The sequence below is a fragment of the Triplophysa rosa genome, unplaced genomic scaffold, assembly GCF_024868665.1.
Source record: "Triplophysa rosa unplaced genomic scaffold, Trosa_1v2 scaffold45_ERROPOS3575787+, whole genome shotgun sequence".
Lineage (NCBI taxonomy): Eukaryota > Metazoa > Chordata > Actinopteri > Cypriniformes > Nemacheilidae > Triplophysa > Triplophysa rosa.
Window position 1 is genome coordinate 9,083 of NW_026634463.1, and position 21,442 is coordinate 30,524.

The 21,442-nt window shown below is 38.7% G+C and overlaps 1 protein-coding gene across 1 annotated transcript in view; it reads right to left on the reverse strand.

Moving 5' to 3' along the window:
* Positions 1-853: 853 nt before the first annotated feature.
* The window catches only part of LOC130550875 (protein unc-13 homolog A-like), a 36,074-nt gene continuing 15,485 nt past the window's right edge, over positions 854-21,442 (reverse strand). The window contains exons 4-22 of the mRNA XM_057328388.1: positions 6,994-7,213; positions 6,095-6,322; positions 5,871-6,012; positions 5,629-5,798; positions 5,430-5,545; positions 5,135-5,298; positions 4,480-4,633; positions 4,261-4,329; positions 4,081-4,170; positions 3,768-3,902; positions 3,036-3,163; positions 2,859-2,944; positions 2,509-2,635; positions 2,260-2,356; positions 1,941-2,084; positions 1,705-1,782; positions 1,538-1,615; positions 1,273-1,361; positions 854-1,103 (exon numbers count right to left, since the gene is read on the reverse strand). Coding sequence (XP_057184371.1) covers positions 950-1,103; positions 1,273-1,361; positions 1,538-1,615; positions 1,705-1,782; positions 1,941-2,084; positions 2,260-2,356; positions 2,509-2,635; positions 2,859-2,944; positions 3,036-3,163; positions 3,768-3,902; positions 4,081-4,170; positions 4,261-4,329; positions 4,480-4,633; positions 5,135-5,298; positions 5,430-5,545; positions 5,629-5,798; positions 5,871-6,012; positions 6,095-6,322; positions 6,994-7,213 — 2,469 coding nt within the window. The 3' untranslated portion in view covers positions 854-949. The remainder of the gene's footprint in view (positions 1,104-1,272; positions 1,362-1,537; positions 1,616-1,704; positions 1,783-1,940; positions 2,085-2,259; positions 2,357-2,508; positions 2,636-2,858; positions 2,945-3,035; positions 3,164-3,767; positions 3,903-4,080; positions 4,171-4,260; positions 4,330-4,479; positions 4,634-5,134; positions 5,299-5,429; positions 5,546-5,628; positions 5,799-5,870; positions 6,013-6,094; positions 6,323-6,993; positions 7,214-21,442) is intronic.

The following is a 21,442-nucleotide window of genomic DNA, read 5'->3' on the forward strand; positions in this document are numbered from 1 at the left end:
TAACAGATGAGAGCATTCATACCGCGCATACTCGCGGAGCAGAAGCGGCGTAAGCAGCTAACGCCCAATTAAAGTGACAGTGTATTCTTTACAGACAAAATCCACATGGATTGACAGGAAAAAGTAACACTTTCACTTTTAAAGCATGTAAGTGGTGTTGAATGTGTTTTTAACAGTCGCCATGAGTTTCAAAAAGACTTTTGCCAGGAGTTTTTTGGCCAAAACCACAACAGCACTAGGATTTATAATACAAGTACGTTTATCCTAATGTTATGCTTGTATTGCAAATGAAGGAGTGGGAAACGATCGCATTAAGCTGTCAGTGTACTGTCTGAAACCCACTGTCATCATAACCTTCTGAAACAACAGATAAAACTACATAGACATCGTGTTATATGCTTATATTGCGTATGTGTGAGAGAAGAGCGATAGCATCACAAATCAGTCACTCTCTCCTATGAAAGTGAAGTGAAAGTGACCTATTAGTCAGATATGGTGACCCATACCCGAAATGTGACCTCTGCATTTAACCCATCCAGAGAGTAGTGAACACACGCACAGCAAGTCGTGAACACATGTACACCCGGAGCAGTGGGCAGCTATCACTGCAGCGCCCGGGGAGCAAGTAGGGGTAAGGTGCCTTGCTCAAAGGCACCTCAGTCGTTACCCACCGGCCCTGGGAATCGAACCGGCAACCTTCTGGTCACGAGTCCGACTCTCTAACCATTTACCTTTTTGTAAATGTATATTTATACTTTGTGCACATAAATTAGGTTCTATTCATGTGAAACTGTTTACGCATGTGTGTATCTTGTTTTACGCGTGAATAATTAATGAGACTAAAATCGCTCAATAGATATACTGTAGTGCACTATATAGGAGATAGGGAGCGGTTTCACACACAGCCACTGCTGTTTCATCAGCTCTGATGTGTTGACATCTGTAAATCTCACTTGCTGTCCAGAAAGTCCATGATGGGCTGGAGGACGTAATCTGCGTCCTGCGCCAGGCTGCCATTTCCATTTGCAGGTACGTTTGCTCCTTTCACCTGACTCAGAATGTCTCCCATCTGTCTCACGCTCTCCTCGATGTGCGGCTGAAAGCTGTGTGGGACACAAAACCACCAAACCTCATAAAACACAGGGATTTAGCCAGATTCTGAAGATCCTTCATGGAGAAGACAATCACAGAATGCATTGCAGTGAGATCAGTGAATGAAGAGATTATTTTCCTTATGTTTTGAATGTTTTTAGGGAAACATCTCTATCTCACCTGACGGCAAAGATCCGGCTCAGGTCATCCATCACGTTGTTGAGTTTGACCTGCAGATCTTTCATAAAGTCACTGGCCTCAACATTCAACTGCAGAAAAACACACAGAATTTTAATTCTGATGTTCACACACAAATGCAACTACGAGTCCATCTGTTTAACATCACAGCCCCGTCTCCTAATAAAATACAACACATATGAGCAATATTATTTACTACATTTACTGTAACTGTCAGTGCATTTGTGTGTGTTCTGGTTTTACATACATCTTTTCCTCCCATGGCCTCAAACATCTTCTCCAGCTGAACCCTCAGCTGCTGGATATTATTAATGATGATACAAGGCTAAAAAAATACAGAAAACAAGTGACATTACATTCAAATGATTTTATAGCCACATTATACACGTGCAGAAAAGCATTAATATAACATACCACTTTCTCCTTCTGACAGTGATTGGGGAAATCCTTAGCAATGATGTCAGCGTAAGACAGAAGAACATTCCCTATAGTCTGAGAGAGAGTGAATCATCTTTGAGGGAGAGATCATAAATTATGTTTTTGTTGTTGTCAGTTCAGTAGTTCAGATTGGCTCAGGTGTTAGTGTGTGTGCACGTGTGGGTGTTTTAAGTGTTTTGTGTGCATGTCAGTGATATATCTGCTGTGTTCACCTTAGCAAATCTCTTCATGTAATTGCCAACAATCTGAGGATCAGGACACTCCAACTTCCTGATGATCTCAAAGCTCTGGTTGAGCTGAGAGAAGACGTCCACCACCGAGCAAGAGAAAAGCGCATGCTCAGATGTCTGCTGAAACTGTAGAGAGAGAGAGAGAGATCAGTCTACCAAACAACACACTGATGAGATTTCCGAGCATCAAAATGAATAATTAAAAATAGTATCTGATGGACACACTGTTCATCATTTATCAGATATGATAACATATGCATGTTAACATGTGTGTTGACGCTCATGTTGAGGTGATATTTACCCCGTCCTTCGTGTCTCTGACCAGAGCTCCGTGCAGAAAATCTCTGGATACTTCTTCATTCTCATCCAACCAGAGGATCACAAACGGCTCGAACCATCTGACAACACAAAGACAAACTGAGACACAGCACAGCGCTCACACTACCTCTGTAGTTTTCAAGTGTGCAGTACACGACCAGAGCATAGAGCACAGAACCCTCAAACCCACAATGCATTGTTTTTTTCAGGAAGTGTATGATGGTGGTCTTACGCGGGGTACTCGGGTACGCGGTCTTTGAAGTGTGGCAGCTCTTTGCAGTATTCATTGTAAAGCCACTTGACCTTGAAGTGCAGGTTCATGTAGTCAGCGCTCTTACACAGTCTGTGTTTCTCATGCTCTGACACACAGAAGAGACCACACAGAACTAATGAACACGGACTGATCAATCGTTTGAATCGTATGACCAATTTCATCACACAAAGAAAATAACACATCCATTTTAGTTTCAGCTGTGACACAATTTTATGAGAAAAACACACAAACGTTCTGGAATTCTCTGTCTTTAACACTTCTTAACTAACATTTTTTCAGAAGAGACTGAACATATGGTCAGCATTTACCTTCCATAGCGTACTTCATATCCTGAGCAAACATGTTCCACATCACATCCGCACTGATCTTTCCAACATTTAGCTCCTGTGGAAACCTGGACCATACATACACATTGTACTTATACTTTTCTGTGACTTTCTGCTCTTTTCTGTATTATTCTTTATGCACTGAGAAGAGAAACTCACTGGTTGAGACAGGGTGTGTATGAGTTCTTATCCTCTTCTATAATAGACACAATGAGCGTGATGAGTTTAGACCAGAAGTCCAGATTCTTGATACTCGGACCCTGTTCTTCAGGAGGAACCATCTTAGACTGAGTAGAAGTAAGAAGAATTAATCAAATAAATAAAGATAATATGTCACATATGTACAGTTATGCATACTCGCACACAAACACATATATATACACACACACACGCATATACACGCAGGCACAAACACACGCATGCATGCACGCACGCATGTACCGATGCATAAACACACACACGGATCATCAGGCAGTTATGAGGTGTCAAAAACTCCAGATGTGTCTTCCATCTCACTAATACAGATCTGCAGTGAAAGTGCATTTAGAGAGAGAGAGTGAGAGAGCAAGTGATAAACACGTCTCACTGCGGCTCTTCTTGAATCATAACTGCGCCGACACCTCGACTCGAATCAATATTTCATTTTCTATAAAAGGAACTTCAAGACAAACTGCATTTTGACTTTAAAGAACTAAACAGCAGAAAACCAGCAGGAAAACAGCAAAGAAACAGATGCATTCTATCCACTCGACCCCACCGTATCATACAATACAAATATCATCATATTTATGCCTTTGTTCCTAAATTGCTTAAAAACTGATTACATGTTTCATGGAAAAATAACCAAGCATTGCAATTTCAACGACCATAAACACACACACATATACTCACAGGGTCATTCTGATACTCTCGGCCGTACAGTTCATGGCAGTTATTAAATATATACTCATAAGTTGAGTTGAGACAAGCTTTGACGCAATCTTTAACAACTTGACTCGCTCTGGGTGGACTCTGAAGTTCCTGAACCTGAAAACACACACCATGACACAGAGATTTATGTTAAGAATTTATAAAGGTCAATAAATGTTATTACAACCTTCAGAACACAGTAAAAGTTGTACAAAAAAGTTGTATGTGTTAAAACGATCATAACTGAGAGTCAGTGAGACTCAAATCATAAATCATAAACAGAAGAAGGAAGAACCTTCATCCTAAAGAAAGTGATGCTGGTCAGAAGATCTACAGTGGACTTCAGATCCTGTAACCTCTCTGGACTGCTGGCTGGAAAATTATTCTGCAACATAAACACAAAGACAGGTCAGTGGTGTAAATGTAAAGATCAGATGTATGATGTTAAACCTATGAGAATGTTATGAGAATTTACCCTGTACATCGAGAGATCAATCCTCAGAGAGTTATGCAGCTGGTCCAACAGTTTCACAAATCTCTCTTTCTGCAACAAATTCAAATATGAGAAATATAATACACCAATGATACAGCAGTAAACACACAACAGTCATGAGTAGAGACGTTCTGACTAAAAAGCATGTAACTTGATCGACATTATTTGAATCGTGTGTGTGTGATTAAAATATTAACAGACCCCAAAGTTTGATGCGGCGAAGCGGTCTGATGCTGAGACGTTATTGGAAGACTGTGTTGTGTGAGCATAGTAAGCGTTGATGTTTGCCAGAAGTGTGCTCATGACCGCAGGGACACCAGGACACATGTACTTTGATGACAGACACGCAAAATGCCTGAACACAAACATAGAACATGAGATTATCCAGAGCTGATGCTGTTTATTACTGTAGTAAACAATGAAAACTCATCGCCGTGTTTGTGAAAATGTAATTTATAACCATATTTTCAATAATAACACATATTTCAGGTTTTTTTCTCCACGGTTTTTTCCATAGTGTAGTAAAATTAAATAAAAAATATAAATAAACAATACACAATGAAAGAGAGAAAAAAATGAAGACAAATATAAACAAATTAAATAAAAAAGCAAAATAAAACTAAAATCTATATAAATAAATAACAATCAAATAAAATAATTAAAATTAATAAAAAGAAAAGAAAGAAAATAAAATAGACACACCACAGAGAACTCAAACCCTTACTTTGCTAAAACACCACGCATACACAACATCTTCACAGGTTTGTTTGTTAGCAGTTACTTATTTACTCAGATGTTACGACTGAGTAAATAAGTACGACTGTAAATCTCAAGATTTATTTATTTCTTGGCTTACGTCATGGCCTGGTAGATAGATTCCACTCCGTATCTCATGGCGAACTCATCCACGATCTCCTGTGCTGTTTCTTCATAGTACACTTTCCAGGCATCATCTCCTTTGGCGTCCGGAATTTTCACGACACCACTGTTCTGTTTCTCTGTGGTGTAGTGGAAGATGTGCTGCAAAGCATCGTGGGTAAAAAGTCACAGTTTGATCATAACGAGCTTGACGCAGGAGACTAACAGATGTGAAGTGATGTGATGTTCCAGACTTCATTTAACATGAAATAAATGCTTCAGTGTTTGTGTACCTCATGCAGACAAGTGTACTGAACGTGATAAGGCGAGACAGTTTCCTCTCCTTTAATCTCAATGCTGATGTGCATACGGATAGCTCCGGACACTGCTGATTTATCAGTGCGCTTGTCTGTTCGCACACAGAGAGAATATCATCATTGCGAACATGCACCTGAATCCTCAGATCATCAAATAATTCCCTCCCGCTCTCACCCAGATTATACCAGACGTCCATTTCACCACTGAGTGTTCTCACTTCAATGATAGTCTGTCCCAGAAAATCATCAGACTCCCGTTTAAATTTCTGCTTCACGCGAGACTTGATGTCATCGTCTTCATCCCAAACGCGCACTTTGATTCGGTCGGAGGAGTTGTGACACTCGCTGCACATGCAAAACAACACGTGACTGTCTGAATTTACTGGATACACAGATCACTAAAAACATAGCACTTACAAGTGGAAGCTCTCGTCCCAGATGGGGTTGAGATTTCCATAGATGGTCTTAGTTCTCTTCTTGGTTTTGCCCACTTGTACGGTGACGTACGGGTCGCTTGAACCCGTTTTATCCTTCGCCTGCAGACCCTGAGCGCACACCACTAACAGACAGACGGAACATCTCTTGAGTTTTAAAGATTATGTCACTGTAGTGTCTGTCATTGACTGTAACTGTGAGCTTACCCGTGATGCTTATCTTGGCCGACCATTTCGACGTCCCGTCCAGAACGCTCTGTTTCATCTGTTTCATCTGGGTTCCGTGGGTCGCCTTTGCAACGTCAAATACTTCTTGGATCAGCTCGAAGATCTCCGGTTTGTTACGTTCACGGATCTTCATGCGGTCCTTCAGAACCATGATGATGTTCTGCGTGCGGTCCTCCGCTCCATGTTTAGAGCTCTTCTCTGCGGCTCCTGAGGAAAAAGGAACAGTGGAACTTTTTTTGTTTAAGTTTTTGAAATATATTTGTTTTTTACAGATAATAAAAAATACGGTCAAAAATGTAACATTACAGAAAAAGACAGCAAATTTACAAGAAAAACGGGGGGAATAAAAAAACACGTTATTTTGCAGTTTATTTCTGGCGCCCCAGAACATTTCCGTTTTGTTTTAACAAGATTTAACAACATTTTTGAAATATGGTCAAAACTGTAAAATTACAGAAAAGACAGCATATTTACAAGAAAACGAGGAAACAATTTATTATGTATCCTATATCCTGTAATCCTGTAAATTTACAGGAAAAAAACAATTATTTTATGGTGACAGAAAATAAGATGACAGTTTTTTTACAGTGTAGTTTACACTAAAAAGAGAATGAAATAATTTATTCATATACAGTATATGTCATGTCAAACCTGTGTGAGCTACCTTCTTCTACAGAACACAAAAGAAGATGTTTTGAAGAATGTTGACAACCAAACAACACTGAACTCCATTGACTTCCATTGTATGAACACAAAACCACTGAGACATTGTGTCACATTTCTTAAAATATCTTCTATTGAGTTCCACATTATTTCGGGTGAACTGTCCCTTTAAAATCCAAACAAAATGTATGCACATGCACATGAAGTAAACTCACTCTGCAGGCAGTCAGCATTGAGCAGGTCCTGGCACTTGTCGTGACATTTGACCCCGCATTCAGAGCAGCGCATGCCCTGTCGAGCGATGCCCCACAGAAGCCCCTCACACTCATAACAGTAGGTGGGTGTGGTGGCCGTCCAGACCTCGAAGTTGTGTGGTGTTGTACAGGAGATGGGATAGATCAGAGCTTGAAGGGTCTTCTTATACACGTGACTCTTCTGCAGGAGCACATCACAACGTCTCTCAAAACAATTCAATATAACCAACACTCACAGAGAGACAGAGAGAGAGAGCGAGAGAGCGAGTGTGTGTGTGTGTGAGCGAGCGAGCGAGCGAGCGAGAGAGAGAGAGAAAGAGAAGGAGAAGGAGACAAGAAGCACCGAGAAGGAAGATGTGTGTTATGTGCGAGTGGTGTCATGAGCAGTAGAGAGAGAGAGAAAAGAGAAGAGAGAAGGAGAGAAGAGAGAGACGAGAGAAGATAGAGAGACGAGACTACCGATTTCTTCATTAATTGATGTACTGGACGCCATAGCAGATTCATACGCCTATACAGATTCTACAGAGACATCTAAACCACCACGACAATCAATAATGAAAACATCTCAACATGTCTCCTAATGAGATTCAGTAGAGAACAAACAAGACGTGATCCCAGCCATCTCACACACGTTATTCATATTTGATCTCAAATATATCTCATCAAGTCAAAGACAAAAACTGTTAATGTTGTGTATATACATAAACATTCTCTAGTGTATGTCAACATTAATTGGCTCTTTTTGCCTTAGCGACGTCTTTCCTTTATACGTTTTAATACATCATGATCAAGACAACACAACTCAGTCAGTCAGTAAAAGAGAAACACAACTGATTCATAATGAAGTTCATAATTTGAACATTTCATTCGGCTAGTAATATAATAAAATTATGAAATAGCCTGTACATGATCAAACTTACATGAAAATATAATACTTCCATAGCCTAGTCAGACGCAAAGGTAAAAACAAAAGAAAAACTGCATTAGAAACAGAGATAATAATGAGTAGTATATATAGGGGACATGTGTCAAAATGATTGATGGTGACCCTTGACCTTTGCGGGGGGGTTGAATTACTTCCGGACCACCCACGTTGTGAGGGCCCGCCCCCTTTGCGTTGACCTTTGACCGTATCCGCCCCATTGTGAGGGACTGCCCCCTTTGTGTTGAACTTTTGCCCTTTGACAGTATCTGTCCACGTCGTGAGGGATTGCCCACGTCTGGAGTTGAACTCTTGAACTTTTGCCCGTACGGTTACCGGACATTTTTCTCTCTTTTCCGGAGATCATGTTTGGACATGTTTTAATGAGGTTGACGCGTATCTTATGCGTGAATAAATAAAGCAACGAGTGATTAAATAAAACAATAAATCGGCGAATAAGTGATTAAAGAAAGAATTGGTTATATAAGTGATTAAATAAATAATGAATACGCAAATAAACAAAGCAAGTAATGAATAAGTAAATAAACAAAGCAAGGAATGAATAAGTAAATAAACAAAGCAAGGAATGAATAAGTAATTAAATAAAGCACTCTATATATATATATATATATAGGCTGTGATAAAACTGTGGTAAAACTTACGTTGGCTGAAAGATCACATTCCTGCCGTTATACTGAAAGGACTGTTTCAGTCATTCCAGCGTTGCAAACACACCGACTCGTAAATCGTCGTGACGTTTAAGCGGTACGTAATTCAGAGTTTTCATCCGGCAGGGCGACAGCGTCGGACGTTTTAATCGGGTATGATTTGTTTTACATCCCTAGCGTGAAAATTTGGCCGGATTAAGACCGGTTATTTGTGTAGCTTCACGAGCGAGCGTATTATCTCGACACAGGGATGCGTTGTATAGGATCGCCAGCTGAGGCTTTCGCCCTCGGGCATTGCGTGACCAATTGACCTGTGTGTACCCGAAGCATTCTATGGGACAAACTATAATCTCGCTATATCTCTAACTAATCAGAAAACAGCTTTTGCTACTAACATTCTAAACATATCCGCTTTATTCATCAGTATCTGTTTTGTTTAAAACTTAAACCATTCTCACACGTGTCTGATTGTACAGGGGCCTCCATGAAAATGGCTTGACCCAATAAATGTTTGTATGCGTGCACGAGTGTTCACCAAGAGCGGTTACCTTCCAGCGTTCATGTTTCTGAAAAATGAAAAAAAATCTGAGTATCCATTCTTCAAACTGTGTCTACAACACTGTATAATTAAAGCACATGTTTTCCTAACTGCATGGAGCGGTGTCTTTAAATGGTGTCCATGATGTTGCCCCTATCCTGACTGTTTTGCCTCTGTCTGAGAAGATGCCAGTGCGTCCACCAACCAAGGGTGAAGAAAAAAAAAAAGATCTTTATTGCTAGTGTTCATAGCATCACAGCAGGCAGTTGGGTGATTCCTTAAAACACAAAGCAGATTTTGATTGAACAGCAAGAAACCTTAAATTGAATGTACGACATGTTAATTTTATGAATGTGTTTTATATCATGCCTCCAGGTTGTATCATAAAAAATAAGTCTGCATAAGGTTTTCAAAATAATTTTTTTAGATTAAAAATGAAAGTGATTCTATCAAAGGTATGCCTTTTAACATAACTGTTTATATGATTCTAAACTGATATTCTTTAAAACATTTAGAATAGTCAAATCTCGCACATCCTGTTATTACGAGTTGTCTTTGCACATCTGTTTTAGTGGTTAGTGTTAAACTGTGGCAACCCCTTAACACCTAGACACGATTCTAAGATTTACTGACATATAGAGCAGACTCTGAGTTCTTTTCAGCATCAAACCTCTTTATTATTTTGTGTTGGACATCTGATTGTGTAGCAAGGAAACTCAAGAAGTAGACATTCCATCCTACAGTAAGTGTTTCGGTTTACTTTTAGTTTAAACAAGGTCTTAATTGTTGTTGTTAAACAGTTTGCTTTAGATCCAAACTTTACATGCACAAAGTATACGTTGAATCACCTTTTCTTCATTTTATCCTCACCATTTTCTTATGTTTTGTTTTTGAGTGTCTATTGAATATACTAGGCTATATTTTCTTACACAAAGCAACTGAGCAATAGAGGTCTTCTCTGCAAGGATATGAAGTAGCTTGATTTTTTGTATATGTAAATAGCTTTATATATTTTTTCATACACGGCTTTATATATATTTTTTTGTCATACACAGATTGGACAGGTTGCGTGCTGGATTGTGTACTACAGGTAAGTGGTAAAATGTAGTTAAATTTAGGAAACTTTCGACATGTGTAAATATATCCTTAAAATAAACTTAAAAAGTGGCTAAAGCATGCAAGAAAAATGGTCAACTTGTGCAGACAATGCATCATCTGAAGCGCTGTGAATTGACTTCTAATGAGCAAAACATGCTGTATAGTGCTCTCAAGATAGAGATGCTCTGGTTTCAAGTGTTCCTGATTTAAAGGATTGGATGCAGGGGCGTAGCCAGAACTTTTTTTTTTTTTTTGTAAATTTGATCAAACTAAATACTCTTCGAAGATACGACGTATGCAATACTACTGTATAGGCACTCAAGATTAATATGAAACTGAGTGTGTTGCCCGATCTTTAATCCAAGCCGCGCAGTTCTATGTCAAAATAAATGTCCTTCTGCAGACTTCCGTACGTATTTCACATTGCATCCTTGGAAGGAGACCCGAAATGCACAACGAGAGGTTTATTCTCAAACAAGACCTTATTTTGTTAGGTTATTTTGTGGTAAAATAATGTTTTTTTTTTTTTTTTTGTGGAGTAAAACATAAGGGAACAAAGAATGACATAGCAATAAGCATTACAAAAACTGCACAAACCTAACCATTTTTTTTTTTCTTTCCCATGGTATAACCCCTAAAACACGAAAAATTCAGAAAAACAACGTCGGACTAGCAAATCACGTGGTCTCACGAATTCAGCCACTTCGCTTTTGAGACGCTCCTGGTATTGAGGACGGAACAACATCTGGCTGGTTAGCTTTAGTGAGACATGTATGAATCCAACGTGTAGATGACTCAAAGCCGTGAATATGCAGAAAGTCATAAATATTAGAACAACGTTTCAAAACCTTATATAAAACATAAGTGTAAAGCCTGACAACTTCCTATCGACTAAAACGCATATGTTAAAACGATAAAAATGTTTACCATAGAAAAACAATTTAAGATGTGTAAATATGTTTTTTGGATATGTAAGTCAAAAAGTCTTGAGCAAAATTGTTGTTAGCACGAGATAGATGTTGCATCCACGTTGTATGTCGTAGTTTGGTATTAGGATTTAATCATTTGCTCGTAAGGTAAATCTGTTCATTAAGACAAATAGGGTATCATAGTAATTATATTCACACATCAGGTTATTAGAGAAGTGTGAACTAAATTATGACTTCCGAAGCACTGGTTTATAGCGGACATGCAATTTAAGAAGTGTATCTTTATGTCTGTCATTTGCTGACATGTGAGATTTGGAATGGGTAATGCATGTGGGCTTACCTTCATATGCCGATGCACGTCTACATCACTGAAAGACAAGGTGAAGGCAAATTAAAATGCAATGTGTGTTTGAAAGTTCTTATAGAGCAGTCAAGAAAAGATGAAAACACAAGCATTTGGCTGAATATGATAAATAAACTAAGTAAAATTTTTTTTAAAAAGACCATCAAATCAGGGGCATAGATACATGGTGGCCATGGGTGGCCACGACTACCCCTGAATGATGGATGGCCACCTATCTGGCCACCTCTGTTGTGCGAAGCAGTTTTAAGATGTGTGTCGGAGTTTACGGAGTGTTGCGCAGATCATTTAGCGAATGCACTGAAAGTAACGCGAGAACATTACTCTTGCGTTAATATGATGTCATACGCTGACGCACTGACGCAAACAGTCTGAGCGCTATAGCTGAACAGCTGCTAACCGCTTCGTGACAGTGCACTGTCTGTGTACCATGGAAGTTCATCGCGAGCAAAAGGATCAGGTCAGTAAAATCAGTCTTGTTTAACTGGATTCCATTCATTAATTACATTTTCGCAAAAGTTTAAGTTGGGGTACTGCAATGTTTATTTTCTATACAAAATGCTAACTTACTGCAAATGATAGCTAGCAAATTATTTTAAAATAATGTTGGCACATGAAAGCATTGCGAATAAATTTTTACTTTACGTTCTTTTTGTATGTTTTGACCAGCAAACTATGTGTAATGAAGAATTGGTGTAAAGTACAGTAGAAGTTTAAGAATTTATGTCTGTTTTGGTCACCCTAATAAAATCACTGGGACTTACCTGGCCACCTCTNATGAGATGTCAAAAAACAAACATCTCATGGTCTTATCACATAAAACCTAAGGCTTTGCCATGGCTCTGCTACAGGACCAAGAAAACCATGACTAAGGAAGCAGAGCCATGACAGAAGCCCCCCCCCTTTAATGAGCACCTCCAGGTGCTCACCAAGGGGTAGACAGACAAGACAAGGCAGACTGGGTACAGACAAGACAAGGTGTTTTCTCATGTCTCGTCATTGGCCCCGCTCCTCTCGTTTCCTTGTGATCTTTCCCTGAGTGTTTGATTAACCACACCTGCCCCATGTCGTTATCCCTCGTTTGTCTTTCCTTTAAATACCCTCTTGTTTCTTTGTCTTGTGGTCGTGTATTGCGTGTACTAAGTTGTGTATGTATGTGTATCCCCGTGTCGTGCTCCTCTTAGTTTGCCTAGTAGCAGCTGTGGACTACCTTTCCTTGTTTTGGACGTTGTGTCGTAGTTAGTGTTTATTGTTTATTTTACCCCTTCAAGGGAAGTGTTTGTTTTTGTTGAGGTATTGTTATAGTGATCGTGTCCTGTTTTCCCCATTGTGGGTTTTTGTTTTCTGTTCTGTTGTTTATTATTAAAATCTTGTGTTAACCCCTTCACCGCCTGCCTGCATTTGGGTTCTTCCTGCCACATCCGTGACAGTTTGAGGATAAACCTCTCATAGTGCATTCCGGGTCTCCTTCCAAGGATGCAATGTGAAATACGTACGGAAGTCTGCACAAGGACATTTATTTTGACATAGAACTGTACGGCTTGGACATGGCGTCCGTCAAAAATAGGCTAGCTGCGCATTAAAGATTGATCAACACACTCAGTTTCTGCCAATCTCATAATAATCTTGAGTGCCTATACAGTACTATTGCACACGTCATATCTTCGAAGAGTATTTAGTTTTTATCAGTGACGATAGTATTTAGCATATCGGTGACGTCATCACATAGTATCTGACAGCTAAGTGCTTCAGGTCTGCTTCTCTTACTCTCTGAGCAGTTGTATACAGTATTATATTAAAACAATACACCCAAATGCACAATAAATAGGTTCTTAATGACTTATTTTCCTGTTTCTGTTGGCAGACAACAAAAACGCATGTAATAGTGAGTGAACTCAACCAATTAAAACTACACACCAGCAGTCACTTTCGTTGAACAGCTAAAATCTGTCTGTGTTCTTGTTTATGCGTCCATACAGTCATCGCGTTTTAAATCATAAATGCTCAAACAAGGTCAATAAGTGATTAGTTCTTGGAAACACTGTTTGTACATGCGTATATCATTCACGCGTCAGTGCGGTCTGAACTGAATGTGCTGCTTCTCAGCTGCCACGCACTGAACAGAGTAGACACAGAGAGGCGGTGCTGCGCTGGGAAGGCAAAAGCTCGCTCTCACGGGGCAATAGACGTGAAGCAGAATGTTTCGCTAAGCCGCCAAGGCTTATTCAGAAAGTAGCTAGATTTGTCGTTAGTTGCTTTTTGAAAAATAAGTTTCTAACGGGGTCTGAAAAGTCGCTAAATCTAGCGACAAAGTCGCCAAGTTGGCAACACTGAGTGGGATGGAACTACAGCACGAGCACACAACACATAATCACTAGGGCTGAAATGATTCCTCGAGTAATTTGAATACAAAAAAATCATCGAGGCAATTTTTGTTGCCTCGAAGCTTTGTTTAATCCATTTAACTACAGTACACACGGAGCACTGCGTTTCCCCACGGACCGTTATTACTGACGCACAGCCCGCTAAACTCTGTTCATGTTACAGGCTCTCAAGTCTCACGCATTCACCGTGAGACACATGCATTTTAGTCTGTTCACACGCTCACACGTATGTTTCATGCTGATAAATAAGTGAGCGCTTATTGAAATGGTGAACTGCTATTTTACTTAGTTTTAGTCTATTTTGCGAGTGAAACTTGTTTTCCGGCTGCATTGAGTCCATCAAACTATATGCGGACTTGTGGATGCCGAATCCTGTTATTTACACATGCCATCTATACGTTCTGTGTGTCTGATTGAATGAACTGCACAGTTTAACGTGCTACCCGCGTGATGCTCATAAATTTGTCTGCGTCTGCGCTTTATGAAGACATGAACTTCACCTCCAGAGACTACAGCACGAGCACACAACACATCATCACGGGGCTGAAACGATTCCTCGAGTAATTCGAATACAAAAAATCATCGAGGCAAATTTTGTTGCCTCGAAGCTTTGTTTAATCCATTTAACTACAGTACACGGAGCGCTGCGTTTCCCCACGGACCGTTATTACTGACGCACAGCCCGCTAAACTCTGTTCATGTTACCGGCTCTCAAGTCTCACGCATTCACCGTGAGACACACGCATTTTAGTCTGTTCACAGCTCACACGTGTGACTCATGCTGATAAATAAGTGATAGCTTATTGAAATGGTGAACTGCTATTTCACTNTTGCTCTGAGAGTTTATTCTCAAGCAAAACATGTATGTTGTGAGGTGACACAGGAAACAGAGCATAGTACAAAAAAAGCGTCTTCCGAACACACCCTGCCAAAATAACAAGTCATTAGGCTAATACTTACTCATTTCAATAGCGTAAACACAAAAGAATACATACAACCCTCAATTTTAGTATCAAACTAAACATTGCAATCCATGACATAAGCACTAAGTTAGTGTTACCTTTGAACCATTTCTTATATCATGTTCTATTTATTATTTGTATCTATATTGCACTATTGAAGTTTAATATGGCAATGGAATGTGTGTCATGGTCTAGCGCCACCTTGATCTTTGCTTTATCTTGCCAGTGGCAGAACCATGATAGAACCTCTTGTTTTATGTGGAGAGTGACGTTTTGTCCCTGTTGGTCTTCCACTCTCCGGTGTGGCGTCTTTTTCCCGCCCTTTCGTCTCCTCGTTATTGTTTGTTAATTTAGTTCATGTCCTGCACCTGTCCCCTCTTGATTTATCCCCTTTATAATGCCCTTGTGTCTTCTGTCTCGTGCTGGTTCATTGTACTGTTGGTGGTGTGGTGTGTGTGTCATATGTGGTGAGTTCCTGTCTTGTCAGTGTAGTTTAGTTATTTTGTATTTAATTCAAGTGTTGTCTTAGTCTGGTTAGGTGTAGTTAGTCCTTGGTGTCATGTTTATACCCTTGTGTTTTGTTTTGTTTTGTTTTGTTACCCCCACGTGGGTCTTTGTTTTGTATTTATATTTTATTAAAGTCTTGTAATTGGCTTTCAAAGGCAGTACCTGCAATCGCTCCCAAAAATTGCACAGAGACGTTCTCCAAAATTAAACAGAAGTTTTATTACCAGATGTAAAAAGGTAACAAAGCTTTGGGTTGTCAGACAATCTCCTCACTCCACCACAAGCCAACAACCCAAAATATTCAAAAACACCCATATTTATTAAGTATGTGACGTCGCTCGTATCTTCTGACTCCTCCTCTGCTTTTTGCTCCCTTTCCACCAATCACCGTGAAGTCCTTTTTCTTAGTTCCTGTAAAATAACATTTCAAAACGTATATCCTGTGGTCAATCGCCAGTCCTGAGGAATGTTCTCCAGGACAGTTTCATTTTTGGGGAGGTTCCTAAACAGTTCTACTATCCGGACAACATACCAACATTCTTAACATTCTTTTAGTAAAAAGAAAACACTCAATCATCTAATGCTTTTAATTATGTAGCGTTGTTTCTTAATCCTATGATTCATTAAAACACATCACAACTCATGATTATACTTAAAACATATGCAGTGGATTGATTCATAACATTTCTTTTCTGTGTGACTCTTTGTGTGTGTGTGTGTGTGTGTGTGTGTGTGTGTGTTGACTTAGTTAAATTTATGGTTCCAACCCCCACTTATCCTGTCTCACTCCGTTTGCCACAGTAACTTTCCACTGAGTAAAATAGAAAGCACATGACAAAAGCACACAGCTTAATGATTTAATGAAAGAAAACACTTATTGATTATATTGATAATTAAATCATACTTTTATCTGAAAAATATTTCCACAATTCCCTCTCTTGACCTCGTAAGAGGTCACACATCATCTTCTCCTTCATCTTCTGCTAGATCACTTGATAACAAAGGCATACTGTATGGGGGTGGAGATTCTTTCTTTTCAATAGCTGTTAGTTTTAGTCTAGTTTGCGAGTGAAACTTGTTTTCCGGCTGCATTGAGTCAATAAAAATAGATGCGCACTAGTGGATGCCGAATCCTGTTATTTACATATGTCATCTGTATGTTCTGCATGTCTGGGTGAATGAACTGCACAGTTTACCGTGCTACACACGTGATGCTCATGAATTTGTCAGCGCCTGCGTTGAATGAGGACATGACCTTCATCTCCAGAGTTGCTCTGAGAGTTTATTTCACAAACATGTTATTGTTTGAGTGAAGAAACAGACATACTAAAAAATGTTCATGGGCATTCTTTGGATGACCATAAATAGTTCATTTTAGATAAATTACAATACTATACATTACATAAACAGACGTCCTTTTGTATCTTTGAAGAAATTTAAATCGTCTAGGTTGTACATATAATGAGAGTAAAGTTACTTGGATGAACGTGTGGAATTTGAGGTTGTGCCCCAAACCCCTAGGCATTAAATTTGATTACCATAAAGTGTCCATTTTAGATCAATTAAAATATTACACATTTATAAACAAATGTATTTTTATTTCCTTGAAGAAATGTAAATTGTCCTGGTTGTACATGAAATAAGAGTAAAGGTGCTTAAAAATTGAATTGGTTTCCTGATCCCGCCTACCTCGTATGCGTGTGAGTGAAGCAAGGCGTCCTAAAACCAACCGCCAACGCGAGTCCATTTCAATTTTGTGAGTATTTAAGATGTGTCCAGCAAAAAAAAAAAAAAGCGGTTTGATTGCTAATTTGTTTTCATTAAAGTGACTATGTTTAATCTGTTGGCATAGTACAGTTTTAAACGGAAAACTTTAGCGCATGTGCTTAATTCAGATTGCTACAGGTCACAGTATTACGAATTTTAAATGTTAGAAATTCTCCTAGTGTCGGTATTATAAGAGTGTTTAAAATCGCGACAAAGAATTTAAGTTTTTAGCTATTTAACATGCTCGTATTTATTAACAATATGGTCAAGTAAATATACGCATTCATAGCTAACCGAATGTCTTTTTATTTATTTGAAGAAATGTAAATTGTCCTGGTTGTACATGAAGTGAGTGTAAATGTGCTTGAACTAATGATTAAAAATTGAATTGGTTTCCTGATCCCGCCTACTAATATACTTTATTTTTGACAAAACATCCCATGTTTCAGTCTTGACACGCACGTTTTCAGTAGTGATGGTAATTATTTTGGTAGTGATCACAATATTTAATTTGCACAGCTGAATCAGACTTTCAACATTTTATGTTAATACAAATAACTAACTATGTTGCCCATACGCAGCCAGCACATACAGTATAGCAGAAACACATCTGACAGTAAATGTCTAATAGAAAACCTAAAGCTCACATACTATATCACTATTAAATCATTTTAAATTACTAATGATTCGCATAACTGTACAGAGTTTTGTTTATTTCCTCAAATAAAGGATTAAGTGTTTCTTTTTCTCACTATCGAAACAATGATACCCATTGATACATTTCGGTCGTGACTGTTTTGGTAGTGACAATTTTTTAATACTTTTGAGCCTGGCTCAAAGATGCTAATCAGAACATGGTTTGCAAGCACAGTTCTGAACAAATGTACACACATAAAACTAAATTTTATGGAATAACGCCCAAAAAAGTTTGCTTGATTGCAGAAAAAAGATGTTTGGTAGTGATGTTCCTTACACAGATTTTCAGACTTTTGAACACAGTTACTTCAAAATGAAAAGACTGATCTACTCACCATGTAGCTTATTAGAGAGAAGGACACAGTAATGATTCTTGATCAAAAACGTAGGGGTGTGGCTAAAATCAGTCTCAGCCAATGGACTAAAACATACTACACTGTTTCGGTTGTGACATGAATCCAGGACACATTTTTTTTACATAAAGTTGAATCATTTGAAAATAAAATATATAATAAATATTCTATAAATAAACTTCATTTTTTAAAGTGCAAAAAAATTAACATAATTTTCATAAATTGAAATTTAGGGGTCTGGGTTCGGGACACCCATCTCCCAATTTAATAAATTATGATTTTATATATAATAAGCGTACTGATATTATAAATATTATTGTGGGTTTCAAAAGATGATAGAAGGATCTTAGCAAGCAACTAAGATTTGAATACTTAAATGTGTTTTTTTGAAGTGTGAAAGCAGTTTGCACGAATTCTGTAGAATGGCCCATTTAGCACCATATCTTGAGGATTCAGTGGTTCTTCAGAGGTTCTTTGGGGTGACCGGTGTGCTATATATCACCGTTTCCGTATAAAGAACCTGTTAAGCCACTGTATGGTTCTTCAGCGGTTCTATATAGCACCTCAGTCATCCCAAAGAACCGCTGAAGCACCAAAACATGGTTCTATATAGGACTAAAAGTGGTTCCCCTATTACAAGCCAAGAACCCCTTTTAGTATAGCACTATTTTTTTTAGACTAGCAATGTGAAAGACTGACAGCATGACAAGAGACATGAAAACTGTGATAAAAATCCAGGTTATCACATAATTTTTCCCCAAACATATGTACAAAGAGGACGCAAATAAAAACTTAATCTACAGCATAACTGCAACACACAGACATCAAGAATCAGTGTATGAACCTCAATAATGGTGACAATCACCAATCGAAAATTTTATACTGCAATGCATGCTGGGTAACATCCTAGTACAAAACTCATTCATGATTCCCAGCATGCATTGCGGTTTATCTGTTTATCTGAATTAGTCTGTTGATTGTCACCATTGTTGAGATCCATACACTGATTCTTGATGTCTGTGTGTTGCAGTTATGCTGTAGATTAAGTTTTTATTTGTTTACACAAATGTTTCTAGATATCAAAATGTACTCAAACTCCCTGATCTTATTATGTTCTTTCATGGTCAACAGCACAGCACTCAAATAAGATGAAATCAGTGAATCAAACCACAACATGATGGTGATTTTAATGATCCCCAATCAGCACTCGATTAGTCTCTCACTGCATTGCCATAACGAATACTTTAAAAGCACACAGATACAGCAAGCTAATAAAACAACCTAAGTAGTATATATGGGGGACATAGTGTCAAAATGATTGACAGGTATGATTGATGGTGACCTTTGACCTTTTCGGGGGGGAGTTGAATTACTTCCGGACCACCCACGTTGTGAGGGCCCCTCCCCCTTTGCGTTGACCTTTGACCATACCCGCCCCATTGTGAGGGACTGCCCCCCTTTGTGTTGAACTTTTGGCCTTTGACAGTATCTGTCCACGTCGTGAGGGATTGCCCACGTCTGGAGTTGAACTCTTGAACTTTTGCCCGTACGGTTACCGAGCATTTTTCTCTCTTCTCCGGAGATCATGTTTGGACATGTTTTTATGATGTTGACACGTATCTTATGCGTGAATAAATAAAGGCATGAATAAGTGATTAAAGAAAGAATTGGTTATATAAGTGATTAAAGAAATAATGAATACGCAAATAAACAAAGCAAGTAATGTATAAGTAAATAAACAAATAAACAAAGCAAGGAATGAATAAGTAATTAAATGAAGCACTCTCTCTCTCTCTCTCTCTCTCTCTCTCTCTCTCTCTCTCTCTCTCTATATATATATATACTGTATTTAGGCTGTGATAAAACTGTGGTAAAACTTACGTTGGTTGAAAGATCACATTCCTGCCGTTATACTGAAAGGACTGTTTCAGACATTCCAGCGTTGCAAACACACCGACTCGTAAATCGTCGTGACGTTTAAGCGGTACGTAATTCAGAGTTTTCATCCGGCAGGGCGACAGCGTCGGACGTTTTAATCGGGTATGATTTGTTTTACATCCCTAGCGTGAAAATTTGGCCGGATTACGACCGGTTATTTGTGTAGCTTCACGAGCGAGCGTATTATCTCGACACAGGGATGCGTTGTATAGGATCGCCAGCTGAGGCTTTCGCCCTCGGGCAATGAGTGACCAATTGACCTGTGTGTACCCGAAGCATTCTATGGGACAAACTATAATCTCGCTATATCTCTAACTAATCAGAAAACAGCTTTTGCTACTAACATTCTAAACATATCCGCTTTATTCATCAGTATCTGTTTTGTTTAAAACTTAAACCATTCTCACACGTGTCTGATTGTACAGGGGCCTCCATGAAAATGGCTTGACCCAATAAATGTTTGTATGCGTGCACGAGTGTTCACCAAGAGCGGTTACCTTCCAGCGTTCATGTTTCTGAAAAAAAAAAAAAAAAAAAAAAATCTGAGTATCCATTCTTCAAACTGTGTCTACAACACTGTATAATTAAAGCACATGTTTTCCTAACTGCATGGAGCGGTGTCTTTAAATGGTGTCCATGATGTTGCCCCTATCCTGACTGTTTTCCTTCTGTCTGAGAAGATGCCAGTGCGTCCACCAACCAAGGGTGGAAAAAAAAAAAATCATCTTTATTGCTAGTGTTCATAGCATCACAGCAGGCAGTTGGGTGATTCCTTAAAACACAAAGCAGATTTTGATTGAACAGCAAGAAACCTTAAATTGAATGTACGACATGTTAATTTCATGAATGTGTTTTATATCATGCCTCCAGGTTGTATCATAAAAATAAGTCTGCATAAGGTTTTCAAAATAATTTTTTTAGATTAAAAATGAAAGTGATTCTATCAAAGGTATGCCTTTTAACATAACTGTTTATATGATTCTAAACTGATATTCTTTAAAACATTTAGAATAGTCAAATCTCGCACATCCTGTTATTACGAGTTGTCTTTGCACATCTGTTTTAGTGGTTAGTGTTAAACTGTGGCAACCCCTTAACACCTAGACACGATTCTAAGATTTACTGACATATAGAGCAGACTCTGAGTTCTTTTCAGCATCAAACCTCTTTATTATTTTGTGTTGGACATCTGATTGTGTAGCAAGGAAACTCAAGAAGTAGACATTCCATCCTACAGTAAGTGTTTCGGTTTACTTTTAGTTTAAACAAGGTTTTAATTGTTGTTGT